Genomic DNA, 27,576 nt, shown 5'->3' with positions numbered 1-27,576 from the left:
GTGAGGACACAATAAGAAGACAGCCATCTGCAAACCAGGAAGCTTGCCCTCACCGGACACTGGATCTGCCAACACCTTGATCTTGGACTTCTCAACCTCTGGAACTGTGAGAAATAAACGTCTGCTGTTTAAGCCACCCAATTTATGGTAATTTGTTATAGCAGCCTGAGTGAAGACAGTTATTATTTACTATTATGAAATAAATGCAATTAAACTGTTTTTGAAGAAATTTGCACTTCTGGTAAAGCATCACATTGTTGAAACCTTAACAGGTTATCTTCCCCCAGTGTCAACCAGTGTAAAACATTCATTGACTTGCTTATGTGTGGATTTCTGACCCTGTAGTACTCCCCACTCTGAAAAAAAACAGAAATGTCCCTGCTGAAGGATTTCTGCGAAGAGCAGATGGAAACTGACCCTACGTTCTCAGTAGGCTCCAGGCCCAGAAAGACAGGAACTGCTAGGAGGGGGTGTACTGCTGCTGCTAAGTGCTTCAGTCATGTCGGACTCTGTGAGACCCCATAGACGGCAGCCCACCAGGCCCCGCCGTCCCTGGGATTCTCCAGGCAAGAACACTGGAGTGGGTTGCCATTTCCTCCTCCAATGCATGAGTGAAAAGTCAAAGTGAAGTCGTTCAGTCATGTCCGACTCTTAGCGACCCCATGGACTGCAGCCTACCAGGCTCCTCCGTCCATGGGATTTTCCAGGCAAGAGTACTGGAGTGGGGTACCATTGCCTTCTCCCAGGGGGTGTACTATAAAACATTAATAGAGAAACTGCAAATAGAGTTAGGAGACCAGAAGGGGGCACTCTCACGCTCTGGGAGGACAGCAGAACCCCTGAGTAAGCAAGACTTCTCTTTCCTATCAAGGACTCAGTCAGTGGGAAACCATGGACTTATTGTCTACTACAGCCCTTCCAACTTCCTTTCACTCTTTATGAAAGCGTTCTCCTTCCCTTGCTGTTTGGGACTAGCCTACGGCTCACCATGGTTGCAGACACTGAAATGTAATACTCTGTTGGTCAGAATAAACCCATCTTTGCTGGAGAAATATCTAGCAGTCTATTTGTTTCAGGTCAATATTTTGGTGGCCTAAACAGGGACCAAAAAAGACTTTCAGTGGTTCCAGGACTGCTAAACAAATAGGTATGTTATCCACAATTGAGCCCAGAGTGGCTTACTGCTTTTCTCACGAACCTGGAGTCTAAAGGTACATCTTTCTCCTGGATCTAACCTCACACTCCCTTGTGCTTAAAGCTCTCCTTTATTTAGGATCTATTTAAAGGTTTCATCCTGCTGGTTAAAGCTTTATTCTCTATGTGAGTTACTGTTTGGAACTTTGGTGTGATCTTAAAATCAGACTGTTTGAAGTTCTCATGCCCTGAGATGACAGCACAGAGCAACTGGAAGAAGAAAGACTCCTCTTCTTTCCTAGCAAGGACTCAGCCGATGAAAAGTCATGGACTACTTGTTTACCACAGCCCTCCCAAATTCCTTTTCCTCTCTATAAAAGTGTTCTCCTTCCCTAGCCATGCTGGGACTTGTATGTACCTCACCTTGGTTTCAAGCTCCAAACTCCAATTCTTTGCTAATCCAGCAATCCATCTTTGCTGGAGAAATATCTGGTAGTTCATTTGTTTCAGGTCAACAGTACTGACGGTTAAAAGGGGGAAAAGCAAACCAACCACAGAGTCTTCTAAGAAATAAACACAGGTGTCTCCAGAATTGACCTGTGGTGTACCATCTGTCACGGTGTTACTATAGCAGGAAGCCTTAAATTTCTTGGGCCTGTGCTGCTGGAATTCTGAAAGTCAAGATTCACGGTACTTGGTGTGACCTGTACCAACGCTAGGGTGACCAACTCATCCTTGTTAATTTCTGGTTTTAGCATTAGAAGTTTCAAACTCCAGAATGAAACTTGGGGTCCATGGGTTGTGTGCCTGAGCCTGCAGCCACAGATTGCAAAAAAACCTCCAGAGGGAAAGCCCAGGCCCATAAGAAACATTTTTGAGACGGTTTCTTTATTTCCATGAGAAGGTGCTGTCCACTCTGGAGGGGTTTGTTGGTCATGTCCAACTCTTTGCGACCCCATGGACCCCTTAGTCAAGCCAGGATGATTGGTCACGCCTAAGGTCCAGCATTAAAGGGGCAGTTTTCATGGAAGATGCTTGTTGTTCGTAATTGCCACGGGCAAGAGCAATGGCTGAAGGGACTGGATGGGCAGAGCCAGGCTGAGTCCTGAGAATGTTCCATGAAGGAGGAATCTGTGAGAAATGTGCATGGAAACCTAGAAGAGCAGGGCCAAGACATGACTGTTGATGGATGAGTGTGTGCAGTCACAGGCCAGACCCTGGTGAGGCCTTCCTGGACTGGTTCATGGATTGGCATGCATCGAAAACAGCACGCCACTTTGGACATTTATGCAGGGGAACAGAGAGGCAAGGATTTTCTTTATACATGCACCTCATCCTTTATATTGCAGCTGTAGAAACTATTACATGTACTGACAATATGGTTAAAATGTAAACTTGATTGTCTTTCACACATTTCCATTTATTTTAATGAATAACTTTATTCACTCATACTTCCTAAGAGTACAAGCTACTTATGTGGTTCTGGGCTTAAATTCCCTAAAAATATCTTTAAAATTATTTTTCTGACTATATGTTGGCAAAATTTTCTCACTTTTTATTTGTTTTGTCTCTTTATTTTTTTGTCGTGTGATTATTTGTTTTGTGCCAAGCATTTTCTTAAAACCCATATTAAGGGCTTTCATTTTATATAATATTAATAAAACACATTAGTTTCTGTGAACAATGGTATTATTCCATTTCAGAATTCCAGCCTTCCCTGACGACAGACAGTAGGCAATGGCCAGCTGGCTGACCTCAGAGTCCCTGTCACAGCCTAAGCCTGCAGGCACAGATTGCAAAAACCCTCCAGAGGGAAAGCCCAGGCTCACAGGAAACATTTTTGAGACGGTTTCTTTATTTCCACGAGAGGTTGCTGTCTACCATGGAGGGGGTTGTTGTTTAGTCCCTCAGTCCAGTCCAACTCTTTGTGACCCCATGGACTGCAGCATGCCAGGCTTCCCTATCTTTCACTATCTCCTGGAGTCTGCTCAAACTCATATCCATTGAGTTGGTGATGCCATCCAACCATCTCATTCTCCATTGCCCCTTCTCCTCCTGCCTTCTATCTTTCCCAGGATCAGGGTCTTTTCCAATGAATCGGCTCTTTACATCAGGTGGCCCAAGTATTGGAGCTTCAGTTTCAGCATCAGTCCTTCCAATGAATATTCAGGGTTGATTTCCTTTAGGATTGACGGGTTTGATCTCCATACTGTCCAAGGGACTCAAGAGTCTTCTTATGCACCACAGTTCAAAAGCATCAATTTTTCGATGCTCAGCCTTCTTTATGGTCCAACTCTCACTTCCATACATGACTACTGGTAAAACTTTGACTATGGTATAGCTTTGACTATGGAGGGGATAGGCTGATATAATATACATCCTACTGACTAAGGAGTCTGGTATGGAAACTTTGTGAAGTAAATGGCAACCACTCCAGTATTCTTGCCTAGAGAATCCCATGGACAGAGGAGCCTGTCAGGCTACAGTCTATGGCGTCGCAAAGAGTCAGACACGACTGAGCAACTGAGCACATACACTCACATGGAGACTTTGACTGACAGTTGCCAGATTTCCAGTTTGTTCTAGAGTCATTTTAGTTCCTCCTACTGATTGGCCATGAATGCCAGTCCCTCTCCCTATGACTCAGGCAGGGGCTCCATGTCCTCCCTTCAGCTAGGGAAAAGTCCAGTGTCTGTGGGGCAGAGAGGGAGTGGGCAGAGTTATACCAAGGAAGAAGAGAGAACTTGACTGTGGAAGACTTTTCGGGCTTGCCAGTGTGTGTGCTAAGCCGCTTCGGTTGTGTCTGACTCTTAGCGACCCTGTGGACAGCCTGCCAGGCTCCTCTGTCCATGGGATTATCCCAGCAAGAATACTGGGGTGGGTTGCCATGCCCTCCTCCAGGGGATCTTCCTGACTCAGGGATGGAACCCACATTTCTTATGTCTCCTGCATTGACAGGTGAGTTCTTTATCACTGGTGCCACCTGGGAAGCTCCTTCCAGGCTTAATTTGGTATAAAAAACAATTAGAAACAATTGCAGACTTTTTCAAAGGGAAACAAGAAGAAAACAATATATTCTGTTGATTCATTATACATTTATCAAGCAGCCTCAATGTACAAGAACTTTGTAGACCCTGGGGAACCAACAATGCCCAAAGGCCAGCTTATGCATGGGGGAGCCAGCCAGTGTGAGTGGGGAGGCAGGCTTGTTCAGTGATCTCCTAAGAGTCATGGCTGTTTTCCTGACCTTGGTAGGAAAATTGGCCTCAGTGTGTTTGTAACATCATCAGAGTGGCAGAGCAGAGGTGGAACTGAAGCCTGTAGGCACTGGGGGTTAGATTCCTATTCAGCAGTGGGGCTCAGGGTAACCTAGCTGGGGTTGGAGGGAGAGCAGCTGACATACCATGAAGTGGCACTCCTATAACATTTCATGTTAGACTGGATGAAACATCAATCATTCACATCAAAGGCAAGGCAGTGCTGATGGAAACTAGGGCACAAACCTCACCCCCATCCACTCCACTAAAGGCCCTCCCGCCCCCTGCCTCAGGCTCTCTGGTCAATACTTTTCCATGGACTTATCTTTAAGCTCCTGGACAAAGGACACAGGAATAACAAACGGAATTTGACTTCTATTACATCAGAAAGTAAATCAACCTTGAACTGTTAGTTTTGGAATTTTCACAATGAGATAATGCTGCCATCCTCTCTCCCTCCATAATCTGGTCTCCCTTGGTTTAAACTTCCCTGGATAACCATTTACTATTCCCTCTTAAACACAAGGCTTCCAAATTTCTTTAGGTTAAATGCTTATCGCTAGAGATACATTGTATAATAGCTATTTACAACGAGTGGACATTGTTGTCTAACAGCAATCAAATGCCACGGGGACTTTGAGAGCACCACTGTCTTCTGCAGGGCACACTGCCTGCCCCTGGACACTGCTGCCTGCCTCCAGGCTCCACTGGCCCTTGTCCTGGGCACCACTCCTGCTGCTGGACCCTGGCTTCTCCCACCCCAGCGGAGGCCCTGGAGCACCCAGGGCCATATTGAGTTCTGTAGAGTCTGTGGGAGAAGGTCTCTTTGCTGTTCTGCATTATAGGCTGTCAACAGGCAACAAAACATAAATGCTGAAATTTTCCTGAGGTCCTCTGGGGACAGCCCTCTTCAGTTCTTTCTTATAATAGAATTCAGATAATGAGTTCAAAGCAGTGTCAGGCCAGGAGACAAATCTGAGTGACAGACACTGCTGTGTTGTTCGCTTTGACTGTGGAGGAGGCCTCCGTACCAGGCAGGCCTGTCGGCCCTGACTCTATCCAAGGAGGTGGGTGCTGCCCCAGAAGGCGCCCCGCCCCTCCAGCAGATGGTGTCTTGGTGGTCTGTTTCACCAATCCCGAGACACACAGCAACATGGCCTAGAAGGGGGCTGAGGCTCTGGGACCACAAAAAACCAACTAGCTATCTCTATAACTCTGTCTCACTTAATTTAGAAATGGGAGCTCCAACTTTCAGAAGCCATGGCATGCTTATATTGGAAAGGGAAAATCAAGGCATGTTGATTGAATGACAAAGTTCAATGTTTATGCAAATCAAATGGAAATATCATCAAATGTATGTTGGAGTGCCATTCATGATCCACTTTGTTCATTGAACTAAACTTTATTTCTTTCAAATAATTTATTTATTTTAATTTCTTGGCCATGCCGTGGGGCATGTGAGATCTTAGGTCATGTGGGATCTTCGTTCCCAGACCAGGGATTGAACCCATACCTGTGCACTGGAAGTGCAAAGCCTTAATCACTGGACCGCTAGGGAAGTTTGAAATAAAACTCTAAACATAAATTTTAAGGTAGTAAGGTTGGGGATAGAGATTGTGAGATGTTTTAGAAGAAAATATCTTTCATGTTGTCTCTCCTCTGAATGGCCAGGGTATGACTATAGCTAAATTTATAAGTACCAATGCTGGCAATGCTTTCTAGATCACTCCAGGAGTCCGTTTGGGGAAACCCACCATTATGGAGTGAAATGAGGGCCATGGCAGTGTGGGGTAGTGGACAGAGGATAGGATGTGGACTCTTGTCAGAATTCCACCTTTACACCACGTGCCTGCTGTGCAAACCCCCACACAGACCTTGAATTCCAAAAACCAAGAGAGAGCAAGTTAGATGATGGGGATTCCTGATTGAATTTTTTATTGGTCTGCATTTGATCTATTACTTGACCTATTGAAGTATTTTTCATTTTTATTTCAATAACCACACTTTTCAATGAAAATTTTCTACTTGATTCTTTGTTATATCTATCTCTCCTGCCTGCTGCCTTGCTTTGTGGTTTCTATGAATAACATGGCTAAATTTAATGCATGAGTTTGACAGGCATCTAGCAGAATGGATCTGGAGGAAAGGAGGTCTAAGAGAAGTCTTGGGGAAAAGGCTGCCCTGACAAAGTCCAGCTGAGCACAGTGCTGTCCCGGGAGAGCCCGTGTGAGCAGCTCAGGAGTGGGGACTCTGAATTCACAGGGTTTCTTACCATTGCCCAAACACAGCCCTTTCTCCTCCACCTCTTGACTTTGTCAGTGTATTTCTTGCAACCAGACAGCCATACTCTGATTTCTACCTATCCAAACCCTGCCCATTTTCAGGGTCACATTCAAAATGCACCCCCATCTGTGATGTCTTCTTTCCTTTCTGCTGCCCACCCTCAGTGGGGAATGATTCTCCCCTCCTCCCATGAATGCCTGAAGGCTTGGTTCCTTTCATGATTAACAGAGCTGGCTATATGATTTCATGGCTCAATGCAAAATGAAAACACAGGGCTCCTTGTTCAAAAGTTATTAGGAATTTCAGTTTGGTGACAGCAGAGTGTAACACCAAGTGCAGAGCACTGCTAAATGCTTGCACTGTCTGGAAGTACCTGGATCACTGTCTGGAACACAGTCAGAAGCCAGGAGACTACACTGGAACCCTCCGGGGGAAACTGAGAGGCCCACTGGGCAGACATAGCTGTTTAAATGCTCCTTCAAATCACCTCCCAGGGAATCTCCTGAGTTGCCCACCTACCTGAGCACTCCAGCACCTGCCTGCCTGGCTCCCCACCTCACAGGCACTTAGCTGAGGGCTCGCCTTCCCCAGCCCTGCCAGCCACTGATCTATGCCTACCATCCCTTATCCCTGAGTCCTGCCTTATTGATGCCACTAGCACAAGGAACAGGGAAGAACCTATACACAGCGTTCCACAATCCCACTACCCCCTTTCTCCTTCTGCTCCTTCCTGTTGCTAAAAGTTACACACACATGACTCTTTGCCAGCTTGTTGGTGCAAAAAATGCAGTCACATTCTTACACATGTTCAAGTTCTTCTCTCTATGTGGCAGTGCAGATACTTACTTGATGCTAGGAATATTAAGTGTACTATCTCACGTAATGTTCTCTGCAATCCTCTGACGTACGCACTGCTATTGGTATGCCTTTTCATAGATGAGTAAACCAACTCAGATGGGTTAAGGAACTTGTCAAAAGTGATAAAGTTGAGGATCCCTCATTCTTAGCCATTGGCCTATATTGCATCTGAATAGGATGTTGTCATCGTTAGTCACTGTTAACTGAAGGCAAAGACCATATCTTAGTCACATTGTATTCCCCTTGCCCTGTGATACCTTTCTTTGCTTTCTATACTAGAGTGCTGTTGGGGCTATTCAGAGCTCCCATTTATTGATAGCTCAAAGTGTGCCATGCCCTAGGCTGAGTATTTGCAAATGTTATCTCATTAAATTCTCAGAACATTTTTACTAGTCAGGTTTTACTGCCCTAGTGAATGGATGAAGAGGGCTTCCCAGCTGGCTCAGTACTAAAGAATCTGCCTGAAATACAGGAGACCGCCTGCAATGTAGGGAACGTGAGTTCAATCCTTGGGTCAGGAAGATCCCCTGGAGAAGGGAATGGCTACCCACTTCAGTATTCTTGCCTGGAAAATTCCATGGACAGAGAAGCTTGGTGGGCTATAGTCCATTGGATTGCAAGAATCAGACACAGCGATTAAACCACTACCACTACCTAACAGATGAAGAAACTATGGCTTACCTTGATTAAATCTCTAGTTAGATCAAACAGCTAGTAAAGGGCGGCCCCTAACTCTAAATGCAGGGCTCCTGATCAAGCTAAGCTGCTCCCGAGCCCTTCCCTGCCACCCATCTGGCCCTCTCCATCTTACTCGCCCTGCCTTCCTGCTAGCATTTATCCTCCCACTGCCTTAGGATGTCTGTAAATTCCTGAAGCCCAACACTGCATCCAGAAATCGACTTAGTTTATGTAATTCCTGAAGGGAGAATCTGCATCCATTGGTGAGACAGCAAGTTAGGCTGGTGTTGACTCAGCGTGTAGGAAACTAGTAACTTCCTGGTTACTAGAGGGATTCAATAACAGATGGGCTGCCACAGTGGTAGAGAGAAGTCTGTATCTGGATGTCCTCAGGAAGACTCCAGACATTGGAAGGAGGCTCTGAATTGAGTAGGAGACTGGCCAAGAGCCCCTCAGTGATCATGTATGGGGCTTAGGCTTACAGGGTTGGGCAGGAGGCAGGTGCTGAGCACATAAAATTGAAAATGACATAGACCCTGCTGTGCTCCAAGAACCTTCCAACTCAGGCTTGTGTTCCTCTGGATTTAATGCAGGCTGAGGGCAGGACCCACAGCCTATACTCCTCTAGTTTGTGCACAAGAACTAGCAGAGTGCTGTGGAGCTAGACTCAACAGTGAGCATCGAGGACAGGAATGTCGCCTTCCACCTGTGCATCCTTAGCACTGGGCACAATGTAAGTGTCCAAGAAACAGTTTGGAGTTAATGTGTGTCCAGAGAATAACTCAATACAAGTCAATAAATGGATCCCATCAAACTTCCAATACTGAGTCACTGTCCAAAAGGACGCATTCCAACCCTAGTCATCTACATGCTGGATAAAGAAGGGCCCAGATTTACTAAGGAGCAATGAGTTGGCTGATTTCAGTGGCCTCAGTATAACCATACGACCCAAGGCCACAGCTCCTCTGAACACCTCCATGTCCAATGGCCGAAGATGGCTCCCCAAGGTGCTCATTAGAAGACAATGGTTTCAACTCTCATCTTCCTTCCGGTCTGAAGAGAGCCACTCACTCACTTATTTGGAAGATATCAAATGTTGATGACAAACCCAGCAGGAAGGAGGGATGTAATTCTCTGCCTTGACTAGCCTTCCTCTGGAAAACATTTAACCAGAAATAATGTAATCATTTACCTTTTATTTACCTCCTAAACTGGAGTTAGAGATAGTTTCAAAAACAACTGAAGTCAAGAGGTGAAAGTCTCTTCTGCAAAATCGATTTTTAGCTATTTTCCACTGACTGAAATGAGGTGGATAAATGAATTTTTTTCCCTTCTTTTAATTGTTAACCACACAATACATTTTTCTATATCTTTTGCATTTCTTCAAATATGGCATACAGCCATGTTTCCTATTGCTAAGAATAATGATTTATTCACTTTTAGGCAATGTTTAGGGGCCAACCTCCTCAGTTTTTTGGGGGCCCTATATTCTTTTGGTTTGAGGTTAATAGAAACAAAGCAATTGGAGTAAAGCCAGGGTCCACTACTGTGTGATATGGGCAGGTTCCAGAACATCTCCAAACCTCTGTTACTCTATAAAGGAAGATGAGAACAGTACAACTCTCAGACAGTTATGAAAAAAAAAAAAGCACAAAGCCTTTTACAGAATAAGGAATCAATATCATTTGCTCTGATGATGATGTTGTTTTTCTGAGGAGAAGCTGTAACAGCTTCAGAAAGTCCAAATCTCCCCATCCTTTCTTTAACCCTAAATGATTCTCTTTCGTGAGACAGAACATTGGATTGGGTATCAAGGCCACACTAAGCAGTGTATGATATTAAGTCTTCTTCCAAACAGAAGAGACTAGAAGGCTCCCCATAGCTTCCTATACGATAATGAAAGCTGAGGACAAGTGTCACTGAGTTCTTGAGGCTGGTTTCACACAGAATATCAATAGCTAAATAGAAAGGAAAACACTATACTTGAAAGAATAGAAAGACTTGATGAAATACAAACATTTTTTCTATCCTGGGTTTAGATTCTGCCTCTTCCCCAGGGCCAGGACTAGGATCCAGCAAAGTACAGGATGAAGGCACTTAATTTAAGGAGGTGTGACCCTCAAAGCAAGCATTTCTTTCCATGGATTAGATTTTTGAGCCAGATCAGGGTTATGAGCAGGATTGGTGTCGGGGGGAGGGGGGGCAGGGGGAGGGGACTTGCTGAGCCCTTTCTCCACCTAAAGAAGGAAGTAATCACCTGTGGTCATTGGGGTTTAATCTATTTTGCCACATTGTGCTCAAGCCAGTGTCTCCCAACTTTGGTGCATTGGCCCTGAAAGCAAAAGGCTCTTCTAAATAACTTTCAGGGCAACTAGGGCTCCGTTACCTTCACAAGAAACCTCTTGGGGGACTTCCCTGGTGGTCCTGAGGTTGAGGCTCCATACTTCCAGCGCCAAGGGGTACAGGTTAGATCCTTGGTTGGGGAATTAAGATCCCACATGCCATGCGCTGTGGCAAAAAAATAAATAAATAAAAATTTTTTTAAAAGAAAAGAAGCCTGGTGGGTCCTTGGAGAAGGGCAATTTGCATTCCATTGATCAAGGGTTTTATACTGGAGATATAAACCCCAACCATCTCCCTAGAACATACAACACAATCATCTCATATAACTTACAGCTCTTGGCTGATCAGATGTTGCTGGACCAAGGGAGTCAAGGTAAGCTCCTTTAGTGCAGACTGTTTTCTCATCACTCTGCATACAGGCACTTGACATCACAGATAGGTGTTCAATAAATACCCATAAGGATGAAGAAACACCCGGCTTATCAGAAATCACTACTGGGCTTCTTAGGGCCTAGGCCCTTTAAGTACCAGAAAGGGCAGAGCCAAGAATCTGGTCCAACAATTTAAACACCAACCACTGCCACTTCCTCCCTGTGAAAACCAATGGTTCCTCTGGCTTTTGCTGACGTGCACTTGTTCATATCCTATTTTGCGAGAGGCTGGGTTTCTAGCTCTCACCTGAGCCCTCACTGCCTGACTTGATATTTCACCCCCTTCTAGCTCTGTCTTTACCCTCCGAGTTCCTGTCTGCTGGCAGGGCCCAAACAGAACCAACCCCCAGCAACTCTGATTCTGCACTTGCCACCATCCTTATCTGACTCCCAGCTAACAACTCTCAAGGCTGAATTCTGCTTTGGAGAAATTTGAATGCATCACCGCCCTAGTGGACAGCCCTACTCACAAACGCAGAGCTGCTGATGCCAACCCTAGCTGCCATCTTGGAATTCCGCCATCAGCCGCGTGAGCTCCACACACCAAGCACTGCTTAGCACCCTGCTGCCATCTCCTGGTGGTTGTTGGTCCTCTTCTGCTCCTTGGATCTTTGGGACTGCTCTTCCCAACCAGCTCTAACAAGTTCCTGATATCCTCAATGTGCTACTAGACATTGTTTTATTGCAGACCTGGGCCTCAAAGAAAAATGCAAAGAGAAGTCATTAAAGTAATGAGACGAATGACCAGAAAATGGAGTAAATGCTTATCTCCTCTTGATATGCTAGAGCTAGGTGGATGAAACTTACCCAAGATCACTCAAGGATATATGCATTTGGTGTGTGAAAATCTTTCAAAGTTTGAAAGTGATGTCATCAGGCATGGTGAAATACTTAGAGCCTTCCTTGGGCATCCTTTGTCACAGTTTTCTTGGAAAACATATCAAAAGATCCTCTAGTGTCTCCTTCATTTTCAGTAAGTAAATGGTAATCTTCTGTTTTCCAACTGAAAAAAATTGAGACCATTTTATTCAGCTTGACATCAAAGCTATTTTAGTTTATAAGCATTAGACATATGGAATAGTTGAGCTAAACCCAAAGATATTCATAAAATACATTAAAAAAGAGTTCTGATGATTTTCCCATATCTAAGTTCCCCCAAAAGTCAGCACGGAAGCAGTAGCAGAGGAAAAGAGACAACAGTTGACCTGCCATAATATACCAGTTAAATGGCAGGGGTAGAAATTAATGTAGAAATTTCTGACAGGCAATTTGGCCACATAAATTAAGATGTTTTAAAATCAATGATTCACTAATAAATCTCTATCCTGAATAAAAATAACTAGAAAGTCAAAGATTCCTGAATTAAAAGTTCATTACGTCTTTGTATATGAGAGTGCTCAATGAAAAACAAACTAAATACACAACAATAAGAGAATGGTAAAATAGATTATGATACAACAGAATCATAGGCAGTCATTATAAGCAGATTTAAAGTATTTAATAACATGAAGAAATATTCAAGTTATAATGTTAAATGAAAAAAGAATACTAAGCTGTACATAAGTATGATTATATTACAGCGAATTATATTAAAATAAGATGAAATGCACCAAAACATTAACACTGTTGATCTCTGGGTGATGAGACTGTGGGTGAGTTTTGTTTCGGTGTTTATCTGTGTTAGGATGACAGCTGAGATATTAATCGCTCTTTACTACATGCTTTGTTTTTCTAGCATCAGCAAAACAGGACAATACCTGGGGCTTTAGAAATTGTCACCCATGAAAGATCCAAGAACAAAGATATCAAAAGAAATGTGCCAAGTGTAAGACAGAAATGGTCAGACAGGATGATCAGAGAGAACTTTTTTTTTTCTCCCTCTGGGGGGGCAGGAGGAGAAGGGGACGACAGAGGATGAGATGGCTGGATGACATCACTGACTCGATGGACACGAGTGTGAGTGAACTCTGGGAGTTGGTGATGGACGGGGAGGCCTGGCGTGCTGCGATTCATGGGGTCGCAAAGAGTCGGACACAACTGAGCGACTGAACTGAACTCAACTGAACTGACCCTCAGGTTGGGATGGCAATAGAACCACCCCCAGAACAGTGTGGGAGTCCTGGAGAAGAGCCTCCAGAAGAGCCTGGAACCTCACTGCAGGGATAGGGAGGGGAGGGGACACACGGGTAGCACAGTGAGATATAACATGGTAAGGAGAAGCCCCCTGAGTAGCAGGGCCGCCCTAGAGCAGCTGGGGGTGGGGGCCGGCGGGCCATGACAGCAAAGTCTAAACAGACAAGTTTGAAGGCAGCCTCAGGAAGCCCCCACAGCCTGGGAGGGCAAGCAGACAAATTCTCCCAAGCTTAAAGAGGCAGGTAGCTCTGGGACTTCTGTGGTTCCATTGCTTGGGGCGTGGATTCTATCCCTGATCTGGGAAGTTCCGCATGTTGTGAGGTGTGGCCAAAAAAATAAAAAGAGGGGGGTAGCCCCCAGCTAAGAAAAGGCCTGTGGGCTAGAAAGGGTGCCACAGCTTTGATAATATGACCCCTGATCATAGGATGTGGGAGGACTGTCTTTCTATGGATTAGATGGAGGAAAGCAGGCCATTAGCTCAAGAGTGCATTTGTCTGAGGACCACATGAGACAGGCTACCTGGCAGAAGATGCCAAGGCAAAAGTAGATACCTCTTGACCTTGACAAAATCAGTATTTGCATAAATCTCCCCCTCTGCACTTCAGGCTTTCTTCTAACCTCATTAGGAGAAGAAGCATAATGGCAAACCTAAATTGGACCGGGTGTCAATCCAAGTACCTGGAAAGCTGGGTTGCCTGGAAGTGAGTAGATTCCATTTTCATGAAAGAAAGCTCAGAGTCAGAAATCCAATTGTGTTATGGAAAATAAAATTACATTGTAGACACTTGAGCTTATGATATATGAAACATGTACTCACTGCATATATTTTTTGTGATTTTCAAATTTTTAGTAATGACCATATTTTGTATTTTAAAAGAAAAGCAGAGCATCTGCAAAAAGTTTTTCATGAGTCAAGGCCCTGGAGGCAATGGGGCACAAGGCTGATGGAAAGTCCCCCCAGTTCCGAGGCTTATCCTGATGGATGACCAGAGGATGGGGTCCTGACCACACCTTCTGAGCCTCTGGAATTAAGGGTCTGTTTGTGAACAGCTGGGAGCAAATGTGAAAACCAAGCTTACACTGCCTACTACCTTCTCTACCCATCACAGGCTCCCCCCCTGCTTATCTCCCTCCTTACAGGAAGTCAATATTATTAAGCTTCTCTATAGAACACACACCCCCACTTTTAAACCAAGTTTTGTTCTCTGAAGCAATAGCAAACAACAGAGCAAGTCCACCCCCACACAATGATAACGTCTAAATATTTGGAAAACGTGTTGGTTTCCACGTTTTGGGCTTCTTTACTCCAAGCTAAACCAAACTAAACCTCGGATGATATTTTCCAAGGCTCTCGCTATCCTGACCACCTCTCCTTGGAGGTCACACATGAGATCATCATGGGCCACAACTGAGAGGCAGTGTCTGAGCCAATATTGTGACCGCGTGCTCTGGCCACCAAGACTCACTCTAGTTCTGCTAATGCTCCAAAGGGCCCTAAGGAGGCATCTGTGTTCTTAATGTCCTCACAGAGTCTCAGCCTGCAGTGCAGGATTCAAAGCCAGAGCTCTGCCAAGTGAGTGGCTGTTGGACCAGGGCTCCTCTCTGCTGCACTCGTCTACTGGCTGAGGGCACAGGCCACGGGAGCACAGGGTCACTGGGGACACTTGGTCACTGGTGCCAATCACACTCAGCCACCCAGGAAACCCAGGTCAGGGTGCATCTTTGCAGTGTGTTGGCAGTCCGGTCTGGAGAGAAGGGGAAGTGGCAGTGGGGAAGCCCTGTGGGCCATAGCCCTCCAGGCCCTGCTACAGGAAGGGAGGAAGGGCTCTCTCCCCATTCCCCACTCCAGGCAGAAATCTCTCCCTTCCTTTCTTCTTTTCTCTAAGGATCTTATCCAAGCTCTTATCCAAGATCCCGTAACTCTCCCTCTTCACTCCAAATCATTGGTACCTTTGCTACATCTGTGGGCCTTGTTTTCCCTCTAGAAGAAGGCAATTGTCCCTGACATGTGAAGATTTTAGTAAATTGCTGAGCATCCCTACTTTCCCCAACATGGACCCCATGTTGCCCTCAGCTCCCAATGGAGGGCTCTCTCTCTGCTGCCAGAATCAGCGCTCCAGGGCCGACTATGCCAGCCCCTCGTCACCTTGGTGCTCACCTCGTCCTCTCAGCCGCCTCCCCTCTTTGCTGCTGTTACCATGTTCCAGGCCAACTCTGGAGCATCTCCCCAGCCCACCCCCCAACCTGCCCACACTGGCCCCCAAGAAGCATTGACTTTGGCAGATTTCTTGGGGGCCAGCGATGTCATAACCTGTTTGCTTTTCCAGGACTGATGTTTGCGAGGGGCTTTTTTTTGGAACAGAACAGAAATCATCCCATATCCTTACGCAATCCTTCCGCAGGCTCCAACATATAAATAAAGCCTTTCGACACTCCACCAGGCAGAGCACCTGGGTTGGTCCAGAAGCCTCCAGCTGCCTGCCTGCTGACACACCGGGGCCTCTCTGAAGCCACCATGAAATCCTTCGTTCTGCTCTTTTGCCTGGCTCAGTTCTGGGGCTGCCACTCGATCCCGCTTGACCCGGTTGCAGGTTATAAAGAACCGGCCTGTGATGACCCAGACACAGAGCAAGCAGCCTTGGCTGCCGTGGACTACATCAACAAGCACCTTCCTCGGGGCTACAAGCACACCTTGAACCAGATTGACAGTGTGAAGGTGTGGCCGAGGGTAAGTGAACCTGCCCTGCCTGGTGGGACAGGCTGGCGTCTGGGAGGCTCAGCTGGGTGTCTCTGAGAGCCTGCCTCCCAGAACAAAGGAAATTGCATAGCGAAAATGCCCCGATTCCTCCAAGGAGGGAGGGAGAGGGCAGGCTGAAGGAAGAGAGGAGACATTCTGTACTGTGGATAGGATCTCCAGGAGGGTGCTGGATGGGAGCAGGAAGTGTGAGGAGAGGACAAGGCTTCAAGTGGTATTTTGAAGGTCACAAGTAGAAAGTGTGACCTTCTAGAAAAACTAGCACCAGAGAAAGGATTCTGGCTGCCAAACTACCACTGGCCGGAAAACATTTCTTTTTCTTTGTTTCTGTTTCTCTGCATAAAGACTGAGTGTGAATGAAGTGCACATTTTTTAAGTGTCTACTATGTGCCAGGCCCTTTCATATAGTTCATCTCTGTAATCCCTTCCCCGCTGTGTCCCCAGTTCTGTGTGTGTGTGTGTGTGTGTGTGGGGGGGGGGGGGGGTACTGTCCTTGTCTTACGTAAGAGATAACCAAGGCTCTGACATATTTAGGGCATTTTTTTTTACCCAAGGTCATAAAATAGTAAGCATCAGGCAAGGATTCTATTTCAGTACTGTATTCCTTCCTCTACACAAGCTTCTTTCCCAAGAAAGGTACCCACGTCCCAGTGAGAAATCTTGGCATGAAAGGATTCACCTCCTCATATGCTGGAGGAGAAAGCAATGCAGTCTGAAGCTGGTGACAATGATCAAACTGGGAAATGTGCCTCGGAGGTCAGCCAAGTGATTTGGAGAGGTGGGGAAAAGACCCATCTATTGCCTATTTTGAAATTAGATTTTATAGCTGATGAAGGATAATATTTTCAGCCAATGCTAATTACAAGTCTTTCAGGACAAGAACCAGTGTCAGGTGCTATGGGACATGCTAAGTTGAATCATATGAAATAGCCAGCTTTGGATATTAAAAGCAGTCAGATATTGGCATTTTAATGATTCAACCTAACACAAAGATGAGAAAGACATAATTAGTGCCACAGAAGATTCACAATCTAGGAAGGAAAATAAGGCAAACCTCAGGACATCTGGACTGACTCACAGACCTCTGATCTTACAATGGGACAAAATAATTGAAATCAGGATTGTCCCGGATGGAGTTTAGGAGTTCTGCAATAGTGAAGTACAGTGGTGGTTCAGAGGAAGCAATGATCAGTTCAGGGGAGATAACACACAACCTGCATATTTGAAGGAGAGAAAGAACAATGTTGCGATTTTCACTTACAGCAGGGTTTCAGAACCCAGTGCCCGGCTCCTATTCACTAGCTCTGAGTGTTTTCAGGAAGTTAATTTGGGCACATCTGCACAATATAAAACAGGAAAGGAGATTCTGAGGTTTCAGGTACTAGTGAAACAGGCATAACAGAAATGAGAGGCAAGCAGAGTTGGGCTGAAAGAAAAAAATAGGCATATGCATACCTTCTGGATTTTTTCAGTCTTTGAAGGAAGGATGCAGAAACAGGTGAACTGGCAGGGAAAACTCCAAGGAATCATCCAAGCTTCCCTGTCACTGCCTTACCCACTACTCCTTTCCTCTGTGCAAGTGAAGAACAGACACACTGCGTCCTCCAGCAGAGGAAGGATCACGCTTCCCCCTTACTACCAGCTGGGGACAGTAGGGAACAGCAACTTTGCATCCAGGCATCTACAAGACAAAAAGCCACAGACGACAACTTTTCCTTGAGGAAGGAAAAGAAAATGGGGAAGGAAGGAAAGTAGATGTTGAGAAGGAAGGAAGGAAGAAGTAGAGGGAGGGATGGAGAAGATAAAGGAGAGACAGTAAATTATTATCCTACACCACCTTACTTTGCTGCTTGACTGAGAAAAATCCCAAACTGACTTTTTCAAAGTACCGCTTGAAGGGTAGTACCAACACTCATTTTTGCCTTCCAAATACCTTTGAGAGTGATGACTGTGGTTCCATCAACCTGTCCAAGCCCATGCCCACTTCTTTCTTACCCTTCCAACAATGGGTGTGTTGGCACCCAGTGGGGGCTCACCCATGGACCCCTTTAGCAGGCTTAGGCTCACCTCTTCATCCTCTGTCTCCACAGAGGCCCACAGGAGAGGTGTATGACATTGAAATAGATACCCTGGAAACCACCTGCCACGTACTGGACCCCACGCCCCTGGCGAACTGCAGCGTGAGGCAGCAGACGGAGCACGTGAGTGGCCCTCTCAGGGCAACTGCGGGGGTGGGGTGGGGTGGTGCCCCAACTAAAACTGCCAGTCAATGGCGCCCTCCCTAGCGCCGAATTTTTACAATTCCCCTTTTTGTTGTACCCCGCCCCCCACGCCTCCCCCGCAACCTCTGTAAAACCAGTGTCCTGTTTCAATATCACCAAGTGAAGGAGATTTTGTGAGGCTCACCTTTGACATCCACGCCTGAGAGACCACGCCCTCTTCCCCCCTCCTCCCATCTTCCACCTTGAGAAGTGAAGGTCAGCCCTCTGGAGCCCTCACCGTGGGTTTATTTCTCCAGGCGGTGGAAGGAGACTGCGATATCCACGTGCTGAAACAAGATGGCCAGTTTTCCGTGCTGTTTACAAAATGTGATTCCAGTCCAGGTAGAGTTGACTATTCTTATTACGGTTACCCGGTAGAGAGAGTGAGGAAGGGATCTGAATTGGTTTCAACAGAAGCAGATCTAGCCACTTTATTGGTGATGAAAAGGGGAAGCCAAATTTCTCTGAGTTTGGGGATTTTAAAACTGTTTTTTAACGAATTGTTCAGCTCGGAGGTTGAAAATCGCCCCTTGGTGAGAGGAGCTCCTGCAAAAATGCCAGCACGCCAGGGGCCACCCGAGGGTTTAAGTAAGATGCTGAGAATCAGCCTGTAACTGTTTGGAGCCTGTCTTAGCCCTCTCAAATAAGCAGAGCGGGGACAAATGCCGCTGAGAATTCCAGGCCCGAACCAGGTTACGTCTGTGCGCAGATTCCGCCGAGGACGTGCGCAAGTTGTGCCCAGACTGCCCCCTGCTGGCGCCGCTCAACGACAGCCGGGTGGTGCACGCAGTGGAGGTCGCGCTGGCTACCTTCAATGCCCAGAGCAACGGCTCCTACTTACAGCTGGTGGAAATTTCTCGGGCTCAATTTGTGGTAAGACTGAGACCCTGCTGACAGGTTGGGCAGGTTGGTGGCACTTTGGGGTGTGAACGTGGTGAAGTGAGTGTGAGAGAGGGAGCAGGGGCAGCCCCCGGAAGTCAAGGAGGGTGGTGGGAGAAAAGGGAAAGAAAGGGTCCTGAGTGTCCTGGACCCAGAGGACCCTCACCGCACCCCCCATCTAAGCCACTTCAACATAAAATAGTCAGAGTCTGCGTGTGTGTTCAGGCTGTGTTCCTCGGTTAGTTAACACAAGGGTGGGAGTTCCCGTTTTATCCAGAAGCACACACCGTAAATTCATGGGTCTCCACATCACCATCACCTATCACCGCTAACATCTGCTCTTGTAAGTATCAACTCTTGTAATTGATACTTACAAAGACATAGGCATACTTATATATAATGGCAGAATCTTAAAATGCCATGGAATCACTGAAAAACAACAACTAATTGTCCTGTGGTTAGGTTAGCACATTTGAACACAATATAATTCTAATATTAAAAAAAAAAAAACTGATATTCTGGGTGCCAGCCATGGCATACTTGGAAACACACTGTAGGTAGTAATTCTGTTAACCAGAATATGTGATTCTAGAACCGCCACCCCAGACTATAACAAATAAGAAATATTTTATTATTTTAAGTGTCCTTATGCTCCAAGAACAATGAGATAGAAAAGCATAAATATCTTCTGCACTTCAGTTATCTTTTTCATTTGCTCCTGCTATCTAAAATATGTGGGAGAGAAATTAATTACTTTTCCATCCCATCTTGGAATAACCTGAACCTTGGGTCTGAAAGTGCAACCCCAATACGGAAACTGGCAGGAGGCAGGGTTCCTCCCCAGATCAGTGTCAGGTCAGCCCCCTGGGTTCCTGCTTTCTACCTGAAAACTCGCCTCTACTCTGGAAGGATGGGCAGTGGATACCTGCACCTACTTCAGGGAACACCCAAACCCCAGCTTCTGTGTGCAAGCCCTTAAAACCCAATGCCCCCATGTGAGCCCTGTGTAAGCCACCAGGGGCATGTTTCCTGGCCACACGGTGCAGTCTACGTGAATGGTGCTCCCTGGACTACGTAGTACCATGGCCCTCACTACCTCCCTCTGGGCTCCCCTTCCCTGCATTTCTCATACTGTCATGTTGCTTCATGAAGATTTTCATATATCTTCATCAGCCTCTTCCAGCTTCTGTCTCTGTGGAGTTTGCAGTGGCTGCTACTGACTGTATTGCTAAAGACGTCGTAGATCCAACCAAATGCAACCTACTGGCAGAAAAGGTGAGCAGGCCAGGCAAAGCTGGTCATGGAACAGAGCATTCTTAGAGCAAGTTTATATCTTGGGGCTGTGGAAAGAGATAATGCAAAATACCCATGCCCTGTGAGGCTGGGTCATGCCAGGTCACCCCTTGGGGTGTCATCTCCCCTGCTTAAGAGCTATCACCAGATCTTCTCATCTGCTGGAGGCCTCTGGAGTTAGAGAGGCCATTTCCTAACTAATATGAGTCATGTCAGGCTGCTGGCAGTATAAAGTGTAGATTTTCTAGATATACCTCAGGTATGCAACCTAAGTCCTTAAGCCAGTAATGTCTACTTCTAGGAATTTAGCCTAAAGAGATCAGCATGTTTGACAAAATATATCTATAAAGATGATTTATGACAGATTCAAAATGACCCCAAACATCTGAATGTCCAACAGGAGGGACTCGTTGAATAAAATATGACATGTTAGTAAATAGAAAATTATAGACAGATAAATTATGTTTTCAAAGAATAATGAATGATATAAGAGAATGCTGTCATTCTAGAATGTGAAAAACACAGTCTCCAAATGGTATAGTCACAATCATGTCAACTTTCAAATGATATCTAATAGTATTTAAAAATAAAGAAATCCATAGATGTTAACAGAAGTTCTTCTGGGTCACCACAATTTCTGAGATTATGGGTGAGCTCTCTCACTCCCAAAACATTTCTGTATTTTCTACATTCTATATAAAATATAAGCAGAAAGCATAAACTTCAGGAAAAAAGTTTTTTTTTTAAAAAAAAAGACAGGAATTAAGAATTAAAGCGTTTTACCCTGGATGTATTGAGTGTAAGTGAAACTGGGTGAGAAGTCCACTTTTTGAACCTGTTCAAATAACTCCTCTCTTTCTGTGCGCAGCAATATGGCTTCTGTAAGGGGTCAGTCATTCAGAAAGCTCTTGGTGGGGAAGACGTCGCAGTGACTTGCACGTTGTTCCAAACGCAGGTAAGGGCCCCACAGATGTACTCGCCCTGCTTTTCAGAATCCAGTGACCCCTTTGGATTTCTGCCATGCAGTAGTACTTAGGGCATTAGCTGCCTTTCTTCTGAGCCCCACAACATAGATAGTGCCAGGAATGTGAAATCATCAGTAAATGAAAGGTTTCAGTCATGCCCTCCCCTTCCAGGAACTGGTACTTATAGGGCAGAACCACCCCCAGGTGCAGTTGGCAAGGTCATGTTTCTAGTTGCCGACCCAGGGAGTGAGGGGGTGTGTGGGAGTGGTTTTCTGAGTTGCAGAGACTAGGTGGGTAGATGTGCCTGCTAGCTCCCTGTAACTGCAGGTGTAGATGAAAAAGAGGGTGATGCTGCTGGTGAAAGTTAGCCATAAGGTGGGGTTCTTTTGCTCGTGAAATGTGAGTATAAGTCTACCAACCCCAAAACAGCTGGTGAGAAAGGGAATGGCACAAGCCAGTTACCCCTCCCCTGGAACCCTGATGACTATCCTTTGTACTTAGGTAGTGCTTCTTTGCCAGATTCCTTACAAATAAAAATTATTACTGTGAGAGAATTGGGTGGGGATTTCCCCTGGAAAGAGGAGAAAGGCAGCTAACCCAAAGAAACGGTCCTCTCTCCTCCAGCCTGTGATTCTGCAGCCCCAGCCCGACGGCGCCGAAGCTGGAGCCCCAAGCGCTGTGCCAGACGCAGCTGGGCCTGCGCCTTCTGCAGCCGGCCCGCCCGTGGCCTCCGTGGTGGTGGGGCCAAGCGTGGTAGCAGTTCCCCTGCCGCTGCACCGAGCACACTACGACTTGCGCCACACTTTCTCCGGTGTGGCCTCAGTGGAGTCAGCCTCGGGAGAAGCGTTCCACGTGGGCAAAACACCCATAGTGGGGCAGCCTAGCGTTCCTGGAGGTCCAGTCCGCCTTTGCCCAGGGAGAATCAGATACTTCAAGATCTAGAAGATGGTCGGAGATGAGATGGTTTGGCACAGAGAATACAGCTATCATTTTGTCCAAGTCATGGGTATGGGTAGGGGCTTTGTCTGCTCTGGAAGCAAGTGCTGCCTATGGTCTAGATTAATGTCAGGTCTTGAGTCCCAACTTCTCATTCTTCCAAGGACAGGAGCAGAGGAGGTGCTAGTGATGTTTGATGGAACATAAAGTCAGCAGCTTGATTGTCATGGCTTTGTGTAAGCCACCACCACTGTGTTCTCTACCTTCTCTTGACCTCACAAAAATAATTGGAACTGTGACTTTGAAAGGTGCTCTTGCCAAGTTTATCTACTTGTCATTAAAAATGCTCTAATAAAGAAGGTTCTAAGCTGAAATGTCATCATGGTTGTTGCCTACTTTGTCCAATCTCACGTGTGTGGCTTTCCAGCAACGATATAAGTGTCCCTAATCAAAATCAAATTGAAAATAGGAATAAAATAGAACAAAACCTCCTATATACATAGGAAAAAGTGAGACCAGGATCTGCTCACAACCTATATGATCTGATAATTTCCTTATAAGAAAATAACTCTTTCATTTCATAATGGTCAGAAAATATTAATAAATTAGGACCAAGTGCTTAAACTTTCTACAGACAAACCAACCATTCAGTTCAGTTCAGTTCAGTCGCTCAGTCGTGTCCAACTCTTTGCAACCCCATGAATTGCAGCATGCCAGGTCTCTCTGTCCATCACCAACTCCCAGAGTTCACTGAGACTCACATCCATCAAGTTGGTGATGCCATCCAGCCATCTCATCCTCTGTCGTCCCCTTTTCCTCCTGCCCCCAATCCCTCCCAGCATCAGAGTCTTTTCCAATGAGTCAACTCTTCGCATGAGGTGGCCAAAGTACTGGAAGTTTCAGCTTTAGCATCATTCCTTCCAAAGAAATCCCAGGGCTGATCTCCTTCAGAATGGACTGGTTGGATCTCCTTGCAGTCCAAGGGACTCTCAAGAGTCTTCTCCAACACCACAGTTCAAAAGCATCAATTCTTCAGTGCTCAGCCTTCTTCACAGTCCAACTCTCACATCCATACATGACCACTGGAAAAACCATAGCCTTGACTAGACGGACCTTAGTTGGCAAAGTAATGTCTCTGCTTTTGAATATGCTATCTAGGTTGGTCATAACTTTTCTTCCAAGGAGTAAGCGTCTTTTAATTTCATGGCTGCAGTCACCATCTGCAGTGATTTTGGAGCCCCCAAAAATAGGTTTTCCCCAATTCCCAGGTAAGGGAACATTAGTAATCAACACAGGAGCCTCACTTTAATTATACCTGTTGATTGTACTATATGTGTATATAGTAAGAAAGGAACAAAGTGAAGTTGCTCAGTCGTGTCTGATTCTTTGCAACCCCGTGGACTATAGCCTACTAGGCTCCTCTGTCCATGGGATTCTCCAGGCAAGAATACTGGAGTGGATTGCCATTTCCTTCTCCGACCCAGAGATCGAACCCAGGTCTCCCACATTGCAGGGAGACGCTTTACCCTCTGAGCCACCAGTTCAGTTCCGTTTAGTCGCTCAGTCATGTCCGACTCTTTGCGACCCCATGAATTGCAGCACACCAGGCCTCCCTGTCCATCACCAACTCCCAGAGTTATATACTAAAATGGATTCTAGCCAATCCATTTTAAGACCTCAAGTTTAAGCTCTGGTTTATAGTATGAATAGAAGAGGGATACCTCTAGTGGTAAATCCAGTGGACATTTGTAGATACTATCCAAGTGCTCAGAGAGCATAAAGAAATAAATAGTTCCCATTATAGAGTGGCGCCTAGACAATTTCAATGTTTATCCACTAGCATTAGGTTGTTCTGAGCAGCCTAAGTGGTGGGCCCTTTCTTATGAAATTTTAAAGGATTGGAACTAATAACCAATTGAGTGGTTTCACTTGACCCAGGAAGACTGAATCAAGCCATTGACACTCACCTTATCAGTCTTGCCTAGAGGTTTTGCCAACATTCCAGTAACCAGAAAGAATGGCCAGGAAGGTAGGAAAACTATTAGGTGCCTCAGAAGCCAGGGAAGATGAGGCGGGCATGACCAGCTGAGCTAAATGCTGTAGAAAGAGCAATAAACATGAGGACTAAGAAAAGGCCATGGGTTAGTTGACTGACTTGGAGGTGGCGGTGACCACTGGCAGATACAGTTTCAAGAAGGGTGAGTATGAAAGCCTGGTGGCAGGGTTGAAGATGCCTGGTGGAAGATGATGAGAAAATGGAGAGGAATGTGTAATATCTTTCAAGCAGTTTGATGGTGAAGGGTGGGAGCAGAGGAAGTAGTCTTAAAGGACTGATTTTGCACAGGCACAGTGGAGAGCAGCATCTTGCAGCGAGACCTTCATTCCCTGACCAGGGATGAAAACTTGGTTTCAGCAGTGAGAGCACAAAGTCCTCAGCACTAGACCAGGAGGGACTGGGGCTAAGACTCTGGGCCCCAGTTCTTGTCTGCCTAGAAAAAAAAATTGCCAAGGAGACAGAAGGTAGAAAGGAAAGTAAGGCATGTACTAGAAAAGCAGAACACACGCAGAGAGACTCACAGGTGAGTTCAGAGAGTCGCACCTTGGGAAGTTTAGATCATTTACCAGGGGGCAGTCTCCTGGTCTTTGTTTTCCTCTGGCCAGTTGTCTTGCTCTGACCCTACAGCCGATTTATCTCAGGGTCCTCCCTATGTGCACGTGCATCCTTTAGCCAAGATGGAATTCAGCACGAGAGTCCCTGGGAAGTTAGCAAAACATACAATCTGGCATCCTCTCCCTTTTTGACCCCCAAGGAGCCTTTCTGTGCATGTTCAATTGAGGTCCTTCTGATTCCAAGGATGGGAAATATGTGAGCTCCTGATCTCTTACCCAAGCAGGGCTTAGTCCCTCTCTGCCCCTGCCATTGCTGGACTATTATCTTAAAGTGTCCATAGGAGACAAAGTCCGACTATTTACCCTGTTCCTCTTGTTATTTCTGGACATCCTGGGATTCGAAGTCAAGTGGGCCTTAGGAAGCATCACTATGAACAAAGCTAGTGGAGGTGATGGAATTCCAGTTGAGCTATTTCAAATCCTGAAAGATGATGCTGTGAAAGTACTGCACTCAATATGCCAGCAAATTTGGAAAACTCAGCAGTGGCCACAGGATTGGAAAAGGTGAGTTTTCATTCCAATCCCAAAGAAAGGCAATGCCAAAGTATGCTCAAACTACCACACAATTGCACTCATCTCACATACTAGTAAAGTAATGCTAAAAATTCTCCAAGCCAGGCTTCAACAGTACATGAACCGTGAACTTCCAGATGTTCAAGCTGTTTTAGAAAAGTCAGAGGAACCAGAGATCAAATTGCCAGCGTCTGCTGGATCATCATAAAAGCAAGAGAGTTCTAGAAAAACATCTATTTCTGCTTTATTGACTTTGCCAAAGTCTTTGACTGTGTGGATCACCACAAACTGTGGAAAATTCTTAGAGAGATGGGGATACCAGACCGCCTGACCTGCCTCTTGAGAAATCTGTGTGCAGGTCAGGAAGCAACAGTTAGAACTGAACATGGAACAACAGACTGGTTCCAAATAGGAAAAGGAGTACGTCAAGGCTATATATTGTCACCCTGTTTATTTAACTTATATGCAGAGTACATCATGAGAAACGCTGGGCTGTAAGAAGCACAAGCTGGAATCAAGATTGCTGGGAGAAATATCAATAACCCCAGATATATAGATGACACCACTCTTATGGCAGAAAGCAAAGAAGAACTAAAGAGCCTCTTGATGAAAGTGAAAGAGGAGAGTCAAAAAGTTGGCTTAAAGCTCAACATTCAGAAAACGAAGATCATGGCATCTGGTCCCATCACTTCATAGCCAATAGATGGGCGAACAGTGGAAACAGTGTCAGACTTTATTTTTTTGGGGCTCCAAAATCACGGCAGATGGTGATTGCAGCCATGAAATTAAAATACGCTTGCTCCTTGGAAGAAAAGTTATGACCAACCTAGATAGCATATTAAAAAGCAGGGACATTAGTTTGCCAACAAAGGTCCTTCTAGTCAAAGCTATGGTTTTTCCAGCAGTTCATGTATGGATGTGAGAGTTGAACTATAAAGAAAGCTGAGCACCAAAGAATTGATGCTTTTGAACTATGGGTTTGAAAAGACTCTTGAGAGTCCCTTGGACTGCAAGGAGATCCAACCAGTCCATCCCAAAGGAAATCAGTCCTGAATATTCGTTGAAAGGACTGATGCTGAAGCTGAAACTCCAATACTTTGGCCACCTGATGCAAAGAACTGACTCATTTGGAAAGACCCTGATGCTGGGAAAGATTGAAGGTGGGAGGAGAAGGGGACAACAGAGGATGAGTTGGTTGGATGGCATCACCAACTCAATGGATGTGAGTTTGAGCAAGCTCCGGGAGTTGGTGATGGACAGGGAGGCCTGTCATGCTGCAGTCCATGGGGCTGCAAAGAGTCAGACATGACTGAGTGACTGAACTGAACTGAACTTGTTATTTCTATCTGGAAGTATAAACAGGAGGCTGGTTGCAAAAATGTCTAGCCTGGAACTCATCTGTTCTCCCGCTTCAGGATAGATTAGAGGGTAGAGGGAAGATTTCTTTTCCAGGAGAGAAGAGCTTTGAGTGTCCTTAGGGCAAAAGATAGGAAGAGATGGAAGAAAAAAGAGAGAAAGGATATAACGGGGCAGAGGCAATATTTAGTGAAGAACTGGAAATGGTTTGGGCAACTCTGCCAAAGAGACTAGTCCTTCTTTGAGGGAGTTTGCAAGGGAATTCTGAAAATTTCACCTTTCACCCAGTATTAAAAGAGACTTATTCACTTTCTACCCTTGCTATACTCAGGTGTGGCTGTGAGGGAACACAGAGTATTAGAGTGTTTTCCTTGGCAGATGGTAGATACCCAATCCAAAGCAGCTTAAGTAAAAAGAAAAATGTCACTCCCTGATGTGCTGGGAATTGAAATGGGTGAGTCTTACCTAGGGCACCATAGAATGCAGGAATCCTTTCCCTCTCCCCCTCTCCTTTACTCCTCCCCTCCCTCCCTCCTTCCTTCTCTCTTTCTGTCATCAGTGCTGGTCTTCAGTCTTAGCCAGGATAGCCACTGGCAGCCTCACACCTTCATAAGTATTATTGTCTAACCCTGCAGAGAAAGAGAAGGGCTAATCTAGAGGAGAAAATGGAGAAGCTTCCAGGGGAAGAGCAGGCATGAAGGCCTAAAGGCAGAAAATATGTTGATGTAGCTAAGAGTGAGAAAGGAAGCTGGACTGAAGCAGCTAAGAGGAGAAAGAGGACGGCTATAGAAGATGAGAATGAAGAAGTAGGTGAGGGCAGGTCGTGAACAG

General features: G+C 45.7%; 1 protein-coding gene across 1 annotated transcript; it reads left to right on the top strand.

Annotated features, from left to right (window-relative positions):
* Positions 1-15,562: 15,562 nt before the first annotated feature.
* On the top strand, positions 15,563-22,559 carry AHSG (alpha 2-HS glycoprotein). Its single transcript, XM_055568806.1, has 7 exons — positions 15,563-15,845; positions 17,963-18,073; positions 18,391-18,475; positions 18,843-19,006; positions 20,186-20,287; positions 21,174-21,260; positions 21,895-22,559. Exons 1-7 carry the CDS (start codon positions 15,633-15,635, stop codon positions 22,210-22,212), a joined length of 1,080 nt encoding a protein of 359 aa, XP_055424781.1. The 5' UTR covers positions 15,563-15,632; the 3' UTR covers positions 22,213-22,559.
* Positions 22,560-27,576: the final 5,017 nt, after the last annotated feature.

The sequence above is a fragment of the Bubalus kerabau genome, chromosome 2 (genome assembly GCF_029407905.1).
Source record: "Bubalus kerabau isolate K-KA32 ecotype Philippines breed swamp buffalo chromosome 2, PCC_UOA_SB_1v2, whole genome shotgun sequence".
NCBI classification, from domain to species: domain Eukaryota; kingdom Metazoa; phylum Chordata; class Mammalia; order Artiodactyla; family Bovidae; genus Bubalus; species Bubalus kerabau.
Note: the sequence above shows the minus strand (reverse complement) of the source record. Positions and strands in the feature narration are given on the sequence as shown.

Excerpts from the sequence above, each read along its gene's own strand:
- AHSG (XM_055568806.1), top strand. The coding sequence starts at position 15,633 with ATGAAATCCTTCGTTCTGCTCTTTTGCCTGGCTCAGTTCTGGGGCTGC. Across the intron at positions 15,846-17,962 it reads GTGTGAAGGTGTGGCCGAGG|AGGCCCACAGGAGAGGTGTA; the intron begins GTAAGTGAACCT and ends CTGTCTCCACAG. Across the intron at positions 20,288-21,173 it reads GCAACCTACTGGCAGAAAAG|CAATATGGCTTCTGTAAGGG; the intron begins GTGAGCAGGCCA and ends TTCTGTGCGCAG.